The 11,837-nt window shown below is 38.8% G+C and overlaps 1 protein-coding gene across 5 annotated transcripts in view; it reads left to right on the plus strand.

The window, feature by feature from the left end:
- IntS6 (integrator complex subunit 6) overlaps nucleotides 1-11,837 on the plus strand; it is a 438,513-nt gene that overhangs the window by 326,243 nt on the left and 100,433 nt on the right. For all 5 annotated transcript variants that reach the window (XM_070097997.1, XM_070097998.1, XM_070098000.1 and 2 more), the window contains 3 exons: nucleotides 3,073-3,225; nucleotides 7,011-7,238; nucleotides 11,432-11,575. In XM_070097997.1, the coding sequence (XP_069954098.1) occupies nucleotides 3,073-3,225; nucleotides 7,011-7,238; nucleotides 11,432-11,575 (525 nt within the window). The remainder of the gene's footprint in view (nucleotides 1-3,072; nucleotides 3,226-7,010; nucleotides 7,239-11,431; nucleotides 11,576-11,837) is intronic.

Genomic DNA, 11,837 nt, shown 5'->3' on the forward strand with positions numbered 1-11,837 from the left:
TCCTCCCCACTAACCTCCAACCCCAAGGACTTCCCCAGTGCCACAATGGATTCCTCAACTGGCATAGGATTCTCAGGGTTAGCCTCAAACCCTTCAAAATCCTTTTTGTCTACACATTCTGGCCACAGTTTTTTCCAAGCAGAGTTCAATGTCCTCTTAGTCACTTCCTCCCAAGCCTTACCTATAATGTTTACACAATTGAGGATGGTAAAATGATCTTTCCAAAACTCTCTTAGTCAGTTGAGTTTCTGAGGTCACTACAAAGCACCTTTCAAACATAGCTTTTGTGTACAGTTTCTTGAAGTTGGAAATAACCTGCTGGTCCATGGGCTGCAGGAGAGGAGTGGTATTAGGAGGCAAAAACTTCACCTTAATGAAGCTCATGTCCCTAGAAAGTCGCTCTGCCACATCTGTAGGATGACCAGGGGCATTGTCTAATACCAGGAGGCACTTAAGGTCTAATTTCTTTTCAATTAGGTAATTTTTCACATCGGGGGCAAATGCATGGTGTAACCAGTCATAGAAAAAGTCCCTAGTGACCCATGCCTTACTGTTTGCCCTCCACAGCACACACAAATTAGCCTTGAGGACATTGTTTTTCCTGAACACTCTGGGGGTTTCAGAGTGATACACCAATAAAGGCTTCACTTTGCAATCACCACTAGCATTGGCACACATCAACAAAGTAAGCCTGTCTTTCATAGGCTTATGTCCTGGTAGTGCCTTTTCCTCCTGAGTAATGTACGTCCTGCTTGGCATTTTCTTCCAAAACAGGCCTGTTTCGTCACAATTAAACACTTGTTCAGGTTTCAGTCCTTCACTGTCTATGTACTCCTTGAAGTCCTGCACATATTTTTCAGCTGCTTTGTGGTCCGAACTGGCAGCCTCACCATGCCTTATCACACTATGAATGCCACTACGCTTCTTAAATCTCTCAAACCAACCTTTGCTGGCCTTAAATTCACTCACATCACTAGTTGCTGGCATTTTTTTTAATTAAATCGTCATGCAACTTCCTAGCCTTTTCACATATGATCGCTTGAGAGATGCTGTCTCCTGCTATCTGTTTCTCGTTTATCCACACCAATAACAGTCCCTCAACATCTTCGAGTACTTGTGATCTCAGTTTCGAAAACATAGTTGCACCTTTGGCAAGAACAGCTTCCTTGATTGCCGTTTTCTTGCCCACAATAGTAGCGATGGTTGATTGGGGTTTATTATACAACCTGACCAGCTCAGAGATACGCACTCCACTTTCATATTTATCAATGATCTCTTTCTTCATCTCCATAGTAATTCTCACCCTTTTTGCTGTAGGGTTGGCACTAGAAGCTTTCTTGGGGCCCATGGTGACTTATTTTGCAGGTGCAATCACTAAAAAAGCTGTGATAATGAGAAATGTTCCAGTTGTATGTTTGGAAGCGACCGCAGTGGCTGGCTGGCTTGTAAACACTGGCACTAAAGGGACAAGTGAGGCGCGCTCAGGCCAAAGTGGACGCGTATGGTACGGAACGAAAAGCGTTGGTCGGGTTTTTAAGCGCTAGTCAAGGGAAAATTTTTGCGTTTAAATGAATCGCTAGTCATATTTATCGTTAATCGATACCATCGCTGGTTGAGGGTCCACTGTAATTGTATAAATAATATCACCACATTTGTGAACGTATATTAGACCCACCAGCTGGCGTGTATTAGACGTGTGAGGTCATTTGTTTACTCTTGAACATCGGCAAAAATTTAACATTTCTGCTACTTTGAGCTCAGTTTCAAGGCATTTTTAGTACTAAAACCAATCAAAATCATCTCCATTTCTGTAATATATCTTCCTTTCTATCAAATGAGACCAAGAAATCACAAATACAACTATAAAAAACATATGAGAAAACACTGCAAAGTCGCTGTTTTAATAGAAAATTACGGTCTCAGTTTTTTTCTCTCATTATCCACTCGGTGCTGCAGGATTTGTTTTATGTGGTGCACATATGCCACATAGATGTATTCTCTCATATCTAGGCCCAAACTTACCTCTCACGGCTTATCAGAGTGAGCTGAGCTCATGGCGTAGATCTACGGTTTGGATCCTCAAAGTAAAGTCGTAGATCTACGGCACGGACCCTGAAAGGGTTAAGAAGTGTTTCCTGTGGCCTCACAGGATAATGTTCATTCACCGAGAAACTAAGTGACTGCCCCCTCAGAATGCATTTGTGGGAGGTTGTGTGGACAGCATGCTTGGATATGTGCCATACCACCGACGAGAATGGAGGAAAGCAACGAAAACGAAGCCAATAATTTTACGGAAAAATCAGCGATGACGGAAATGATTGAAAACAGAGCCCAACGAAAAGGGAGGGTCCACTGTACATCCATAAATGCCATACAGAAATACTCTACAAAGTCACTGTTTTAAACCAAAAACAGTTTTTTTTTTTTTTCATTATGCACTGCCTGCTGCAGGATTATTTTTTATGCTGCGCTTGCTGACCACACAGACCTGTTCTCTCATACGTAAGCCTACCAGCTTTCTCCTGCAACAAACCGCTAGAGCTTTGTTGTTGTATTACGGGACTGACACTGGCTTTAGAGTTGTAATTTTGCAGTACTAACAGCGAAGGGGTTAATATTTTAAAAATATCGGTTGGTATCGGTCAATACTGATACCAGTACCATAAAAAATAGCTGATACCTGCTGAAAACGATACTTTGGCACATCCCTAGTAAACACTAAATTAGATATAAATGGCATTTACTGGCTTACATAATGGCCTATGCACAACAGTTTTTTTTTATACTATGCACACCTATGGTGGAGACCCATTTCTTCTCTGATGTAGGCCTAACCAGGCTGATTGTGGCTATTTTGAAGGCCTAGAATTTTTGGGTCTATGTAAGTGATTGGTAGATGAAGCATTAATGAAAGTTACCATAAGTAAATAATTAAACTAGATGGTAAAGAGTAACCCTGCATGGTTGTAGAAAAACCTGATGACCAGTCTCAAGTTTTATTTGTATATTAAATATTCATTAATTCAACACTAACCTGGCAAGATTTTAATAAATTACTTTACACTCTTCCAGCCTTCAAGAAGTGCTCATCCTAATGTAAAATTCACTTGTACAAGTCAAGAACCCATGGTAATTGATAACTTACCATTTGACAAATATGAACTGGAACCTTCCCCATTGACACAGTTCATCCTTTCAAGGAAGCAGCCAACTGTTTGCTGGCAGGTCAGTACCTCTTAAAGTTTATGTAAACTATGATTAATTCTTAAGAGTTAGCAAAAATTGATCAAAAGATATGTTGTAATTTATTGGTTTAAGTTACTTAATATTCTATATATAATAAATGCTCTCTTAATGCATCTGATACAGCGTTGAAAATTAGCACTTGATGAAAATTAGCTTTATGTGTAGTAAAAAACATAATGGAAAAATAGTGTGCTAGACACTGCAAATTTGCTAAACAATTTTTTTTTTAATATTTTACTAGGTAAAAATTACTGTAGAGTATGCTGCCTTAAGTTCTGCTAATTTTTACTTAAAGTATTTGATGTGTGTGGAGAGGGGTTAATATGGGTTAGTGAGTGCCAAGTATGATCATATTAGTGTTGTACAGTAATGACATTTACACAAGTAGATGAAACAACTTGTAACAGTTTGGTATCTATTACCAAAACTTGTTTCCTGCCTAGCAGGATTCACCTTGCTTGAAGCTATGGAGCTGAACACTGGCAATGGCTGAGGGCTGTTGTCTCTTATATTTAAGTCACATCTATATTATGACTGAAGAAGCCTGCTGAGCAAGTGAAGTGTCTCAACAGTAAAGATAAACTGTTGCATGTTTCTTACTCACTTATTCACAGTGGCACGTTGAATGTAGCAAGCTTTATCAGTGGATACACTCTTGGTACATGTTAATAGGTAAAAATAAAAGCTAAATTTCCTATCAAGTTGTCTAAACATATATGAACTCACTACTACACCTGTACCAAGCTAACATGTATGAAAGATTAATGTATTTGATAAATTCACAGTAAATAAAAAATGCTAATACAAAAATGTTGGAAGGAGTCAGAGTGCCTACATCTCTAAAACAGTATAGGTCACATTTCATTACCAGATTTCTAAATCTATGTGCAATACATATCCCAGTTGTCTGTATAACTTTTATTATGTATGATTTATGCACGAGGAGCCAATAATATCATGTATAATGGAAGTGAAGATAACACTACATTCTTGGGCCAAAGCAAAACCAGAACCAACAGGGAAATAGCAACTCTCCACTTCCTTTCTCAAAATATTACTGCTGTATTGTTAAAATAATGGGCAGCAGGTGGGACGAGAGTTGCCTATGAAAATTTAGACACTTGTACAACATCTGGGTATCCTTATTGTAGACGTTTCACTATCCAGTGGCTTTATCAATACAAATTCAAGGACATGAATGGAAGACAGTAGAGCTGTATACAAAAGATGAGGTAATCAGTCCCTCAGCCTTGGAGTTGGTGTGAAGAGCACCATAGTCGTGAAGATTCTGGACCACAGGCAAGAAGGCTGGTGCTTATATACTGGCATCAGGTGGAAAGGGACGGATAACAGACGAGGGCAGTCACTGGTAGGTGGGATTTCCCAGTGGAAGTAGGTCATACCCAAGGGATGGGTTAGTGGTAGTAGTAATAGCCATGAGGAAGGTTATGTAGATGTCCTCTGAACTAAGATTTCATGATGCTGCAGTGTCTGACAAGTTGTACATGAATGGTATACAGTACCGACAAGATGAAAATTTAGACACGTGCAGCCTCTAGGTATCTTACCTATACCTCTTCTTTCACATTATTAACCAAATTAACGTTACTTTGCCTTACCTTGTAAGGTGTGGGTAGTCAATTGATTTAATGTATGTACCTCAGTAGCTGCATACTCCTACACTATAACTTTCTCACTTAAACACTTATATACTCCTTATAAGCTAAAGTAGATAAATCACTCTTAAAACTATGGAAATGTATAATTAGTATAATTATAATAATGTATGATATGATGGTAGGATTGCTGGTGTCCTTTTTCTGTCTCGTTAACATGCAAGATTTCAGGTAAGTCGTGCTACTTCTACTTACACTTAGGTCACACTACACATACATGTACAAGCATATATATACACACCCCTTTGGGTTTTCTTCTATTTTCTTACTAGTTCTTGTTCATTTCCTCTTATCTCCATGGGAAAGTGCAACAGAATTCTTCCTCTGTAAGCCATGGGTGTCATAAGAGGCGACTAACATGCCAGGAGCAAGGGGGTAGTAACCCTTTCTCCTGTATACATTACTAATATTAAAAAGAGAAACTTTTGTTTTCTTTTTGGGCTACATTGCTTCAGTGGAATACAGTTGGTTTGTTGAAAGTAGTAGTAGTATGATATAGAGCATGTATAATTTGTGAAAAGGCAAAGGGGACAAAAGAGAGTGTAAGAATTATAGGGAAATAAGCCTGTTGAGTATACTATCTGGTAAAGTGTATGGTAGAGTTATTACTGAAAGAATTAAGAGTAAGATGGAGAGCAGGATTGCAGAGGAACAAGGAGGCTTTAGGAAGGGTAGGAGGTGTGTAGGCTAAGTGTTCACAGTGAAACATATAGGTGAACAGCATTTAGATAAAGGTAAAGAGGTTTTTGTGGCATTTATGGATTTGGAAAAGGCATATGATAGGGCAGATAGGGGGATAATGTAGCAGATGTTGCAAATGTATGGAATAGGAGGTAGGTTATTGAAAGCAGTGAAGAGTTTTTATGAGGATAGTGTGGCTGAGGTTAGAATTTGTAGGAGAGAGGGAGGGAGATTATTTCCCAGTAAAAGTTAGGCAAGGTAACATTTATGAAGGGATTCAGGGAAACTGGCAGGCCGGACTTGAGTCCAGGAGATGGAAAGTACAATGCCTGCACTCTGAAGGAGGGGTGTTAATGTTGCCTCTGGCAAGACAGTGATGGAGTGAATGATGATGGAAGTTTTTCTTTTTCGGGCCACCCTGCCTTGGCGGGATATGGCCGCTGTGTTAATGAAAAAATAAATTAGGCCTTAGACAGGGATGTGTGATGTCACCATGGTTGTTCAATATTTATTTATTTATTTATTTATTTTATTTATTTATTTTTATTTAGTAATTTGAGCATACATACAGAGGTACAAAAAAATACAGGTAAGAGCAGCATGCCAAAGCCACTTATATGCATAGCATTACGGGCTGGCTTAAAATTAACTTAAGATTAACTAAGCAGTGATGAAATCAATGATAAGACATTATTGTAAACAGATAACTATAAAGCACAAATGAGTATTACAAAGACAGGTCATATGGTTGCATGCATTGCTGTACATTCAGTAGAATGGAGTATTCTGTTAGGTAGTGTATTTAAAAAATAACAAAGTTAGATTGGGTCCTAGGTTTAACATTTATGTGATATAATTGTAAGAAACATTTAGGATATATAATTTATAAGGTTCAGTTATTCGGTATTTATAGATGAGACTCTGACCGTGGGTTCAAATCCCGCCCGTGGTATGGTTTGTTTGCAATCATGTCATTACAATTTCACAAGTCATAGATGGGGTTGTAAGAAAAGTGAATGCTCAGGTGTTAGTAAGATGTGTGGGATTAAAAGATAAAAACGCTAAGACAAAGTGCGAGTTGTCACAGTTGCTTTTTGTTGATGACACTGTGCTTTGGGGGAGATTCTGAAAAGTTGCAGAGGGTGGTGGACAGATTTGGGAAGGAAGGATGGGGGGAGGGACACTGCTTGGAGCTTACTCACTGCCCAGTGAGCAGATTCTGGAAAACCGTTGATTGTACTACCCAAATTTTGCAGGTTATTTATTTAGATTTTAAATGCGTAGTTTTAAGGTTATTTCTTGTGATATGTGGTGTAGTTATGTATGAGGGTTTACTGTACTAGGGTTTACTTTTCTTTCTGTAGACCTTAATTGGGAAAAAATTAATGCCAAACTTCTGTAACACAGGTGTACATTCCTAACAGCAGCAAAAATAGTGACGTTGGTCATCCATTTGGCTACCTGAAGGCCAGCACAACACTGCAAACTGTCAACTTATTTGTCATGCCTTACAACTACCCAGTACTTTTACCACTTTTGGATGAACTGTTCAAGACGCATCGTTTAAAGCCAACCAAAGAATGGAGAACACCATTTGATAATTACCTTCGTTCGATGCCTCCATATTATGCAAATGTAAGCTATAGTTTCACATTTAATTTTTATGTCTTCCTTTATTTGTGTTTAATTTTCAAAATTTTTAGGAATGCATAATATTTAAAGCATTAAATCATAAATTACACTTTTAAGCTGTTTTAAATTAGTGTTCATTTGCTCTATTAACCCTTAAACTGTCCAAGCAGATCTACGTTCACATGCGTAGAGCTCCAAAAGTAGATCTACGTTTTTTACATATTTTCAAATATAAAAAAAAAATAGATCCAAGTTTTTTTTAAACTTTTTCAAATGTAAAAAAAAAAATCTACTTTTTTACGTACTTTCAAATGTTGAAAAAACGTAGATCTACATTTGGACAGTTTAAGGGTTAAAACCATACCATGAGATTGACCTTTGTCTTATAATTACCTCTGTAGATATAGGAACAGACTTGTGATTGTAGTGGTCTCCCTTCAGTATTTAATATATTTTATCATGTACAAATGCTCCTCACTTTATCATGATGGGACGTACGACATTTCGACTTTACAATGGTGTTATCTGAAGTTGAAATATCACTGTCACACAGTACTGTATGTTACTGTACATTTATTGATAAGATAAACTTGTATTCATTTATTTACTTTTCAGTACTAGTATTTAGTTAGAGTAATTATTTGCTTGTTTACCTAGTTATTTATTTATCATATATTCAGCGTACATTTTCAACTTATGACGGGTTCATCAGAATGTAACAGTTATAAGTTGAGTAGCACCTGTATACAACCTCTCCTCACTTAACGATGGAGTTCTGTTCCTAAGACCAAGTCGGTACATGAATTTGTCAGTGAGTGAGTAGCATATTATAATGGTAGTGGGTTTGTGTCAACCATCTTTGATATTGCTTTAATGTCGCCTTTGCACCATTTATAACATTTCTGGTATATTTTTAAGTGTTTATACAGTAGTGTACTGTATGTTATAATAAACGGAATAGAAGAAATCAGCTCTAACATACATTACAGTGGACCCTCAGCTAACGGCGGCTTTGGCTAATGCCAAAATCGGCTAATGGCTTGCTTTGGCGTCAAAATATTGGCTCGTCTAATGCCAGATAACTCGGCTAAGGGCTTTCGTCCCAAGCGTGGCCTGAGCGGGTCCCTGGCCACTCCATATACCAGCCAGTGTGCCATTGTGTACAAAGTCAGTGAGGATGTCCATGTGTACCTGCGATATATTTTGTATTATTCCAGTGTTTTTAGTGCTTGTAACTGCTAAATAAGCCACCATGGGCCCCAAGAAAGCTTCTAGTGCCAACCTTGTGGTAAAAAGGGTGAGGTGTACTTTTGAATTAAAGAAAGAGATAATCGCAAAGTATGATAGTGGAGTGCATATATTGAAGTTGGAAAGGGTATTTAACAAACCCCATTCAACCATCACTACTATCTTGCCCAACAAAAAGGCAATCAAGGAAGCTGGTGTTGCAAAAGGTGCAAGTGTGTTTTCAAAACAGAGATCGCAAATACAGTGGACCCCCGGTATACGATGGCATTGGTACACGTTAAATCTGGTATACAATACATTTTAACGCAAAAGTTTTGCCTCACCACTCGTTAAAAAACCCGCCACATGCGATTCGTCCGGGATGCGTCCACATGTGGCCTGAACTGCCCCGTGCGTGCCAGTGTTTACAAGCCAGCCAGTGTGCTCGCATGTAAGCATACATTCGGTACATTCCATATTATCACAGTGTTTTTGGTGCTTGTTTCTGCAAAATAAGTCACCATGGGCCCCAAGAAAGCTTCTAGTGCCAACCCTGTGGTAAAAAGGGTGAGAATTAGTATGGAAATTAAGAAAGATTTTGAGAGGTTTGAACGGCTAACCCTGAGAAGCCTATGCCAGTTGTGGAATCCATTGTGCCTACTTCAAAAATTAATGAAATGTGTGCAAAGTGGGTTGAACTGCAAACCTTTATGCATGAAAATCACCCTAACACAGCTATTGCAAGCCGTGCTGGTGACTATTACAATGATAATGTTATGGCCCATTTTAGACAAATCTTAAAGGAACGGGAGGTACAGACCTCTATGGACAGATTTGTTGTGCGACAGAGGTCCAGTGACTCAAGCTGGTCCTAGTGGCATTAAAAGAAGAAGGGAAGTAACCCCGGAAAAGGACTTGCTACCTGAAGTCCTAATGGAAGGGGATTTCCCTTCTAAACATTAACAACTTCGATACTCTCCCCTCCTCCCATCCTATCATCACCAGATCTTCATTAAAGGTAAGTGTCATGTATTCTATTGTTTGTAAAGTACAGTGGACCCCCGGTTCGCGATGCCATCGGTATCCGATAATTCTGGTAAGTGATAGGTTCTAACGCAAAAATTTTGCCTTGGTTCCCGTTAAAAAACCCGGTATACACGATTCGTCTGAGACGTGTCCACGTGTAGCCTGAACTGCCCCATGTGTGCCAGTGTTTACAAGCCAGCCAGTGTGCTCGCACCTAAGGATACATTCGGTACATTCCATATTATCACAGTGTTTTTGGTGCTTGTTTCTGCAAAATAAGTCACCATGGGCCCCAAGAAAGCTTCTAGTGCCAACCCTTCGAGAAAAAAGGTGCTAATGACTATTGAAATGAAGAAAGAGATAATTGCAAAGTACAAAAGTGGAGTGCGTGTGTCGGAGCTGGCCAGGTTGTATACCAAACCCCAATTAACCATCTCTACTATAGTGACAAGGAAAACGACAATCAAGGAAGCTGTTGTTGCAAAAGGTACAACTGTGATTACGAAACAGTGACTGCAAGTGTTAGAAAATGTTGAGAGACTGTTATTGGTGTGGATAAACGAAAAACAGATAGCAGGAGATAGCATTTCTGAGGCGATCATATGTGAAAAGGCTAGGAAGTTGCATGACGATTTAATTAGAAAAATGCCTACAACTAGTGGTGATATGAGTGAATTTAAGGCCGGCAAAGGTTGGTTTGAGAGATTTAAGAATCGTAGTGGCATGCATAGTGTGGTAAGGCATGGTGAGGCTGCCAGTTCGGGCCAAAAATCAGCTGAAAAATATTTGCAGGAATTCAAGGAGTACATAGACAGTGAAGAATTGAAACCTGAACAAGTGTTTAATTGTGACACTGACAATGTTGTCAAACACTTTAGGAATGTCATAAAGGAACTGGAGGTACAGGCCTCTATGGGCAGATATGTTGTGTGACAGGTCCAGTGACTCTCAAGCTGGTCCTAGTGGCATTAAAAGAAGGGAAGTAACCCCGGAAAAGGACTTGACACCTCAAGTCCTAATGGAAGGGGATTCCCCTTCTAAACACTAACACCATCCACACTCTCCCCTCCTCCCATCCCATCAATCATCACCAGATCTTCAATAAAGGTAAGTGTCATGTAATTGTACATGTCTTCTTCAGTTTGTGTGTATTAAAATTAATATTTCATGTTGTAAAAATTTTTTTTTCAATACTTTTGGGTGTCTTGCACGGATTAATTTGATTTCCATTATTTCTTATGGGGAAAATTAACTCGACTAACGATAATTTCGATTAACGATGAGCTCTCAGGAACGGATTAATATCGCTGGTCGAGGGTCCACTGTATATCTGTTGCCCCTCTATAAGCATGTACATCCTGAAGTCTACCCATCAACCTTGTATCCACCAATACATAATCTAGCAAACTACTTTCATTTCGTGCTGTGTCATAAAATATGTATTACATATTACCAAACCTCTTTCTGCACATAGTTCAATTAAAGGCCTCCCATTTTCATTTTCCCCTGGCACCCCAATTTACTTAATGCTCCCTCTACAACATTTTTATCCACTTTAGCATTAAGATCCCCAACCACAAGTGCTCTTCCACTTGGTTAAAATCTCCCCCCACACTTGCTCAACATGTCCCATAATCTCTCTCTCTCTCTCTCTACACTTCTCTCTTCTCCAGGTGCATAAACACTTACTGTAACACACTTTTCACATCCAACCTTTATTTTACTCCACATAATCCTTGACTTTATACATTTATATTCCTTTTTTTCCTGCCATAACTTATTCCTTTATGCTAATAGTTTTATTTTTACTGTATTGGGCAAAAAGTTCCTTGATCTTGTTGGTGTTATAGTTTTTTTAAAGATGTTTGTGTCAAGGATGTTCTGTGTATGAATTTTTATATGTACATGAATTTTAAGATCACTGATCAAAATAATTTCCACAGCCCCTGAAACGTGCTCTTGGGCGAATGGGTGCCCCCAACCTTGTTCCGGATAACCTCGACAACTCCCTTAGCTTCCAAGTCACCAATCATCTCAAGAGGCTAAAAAACCAAGCCAAATTAGAATATGAACGCATTTGCCTTGAGGTTAGTAACTGGTTTATTTCCAGCTTGCCTGTTTATTTTTATTTTGCAAATTGAATAGGATTAAGGTGAGTGAATGGGATATCCAGCCTTTCTTCTTGAATTAGTCAAATTTCTTTAATGCGAAGTACAGTGCCTGCACTTTAAAGGAGGGAGGGATTTGGAATATTTGCTGTTTGGAGTCGCATCTGAACTGTTATATCTGAGTACCTCTGAAAAACAGTGATTATGTGTGAATGATAGTGTTGAATGATGGTGAAAGTGC

The sequence above is a fragment of the Cherax quadricarinatus genome, chromosome 60 (genome assembly GCF_038502225.1).
Source record: "Cherax quadricarinatus isolate ZL_2023a chromosome 60, ASM3850222v1, whole genome shotgun sequence".
In the NCBI taxonomy this organism is placed as follows: domain Eukaryota; kingdom Metazoa; phylum Arthropoda; class Malacostraca; order Decapoda; family Parastacidae; genus Cherax; species Cherax quadricarinatus.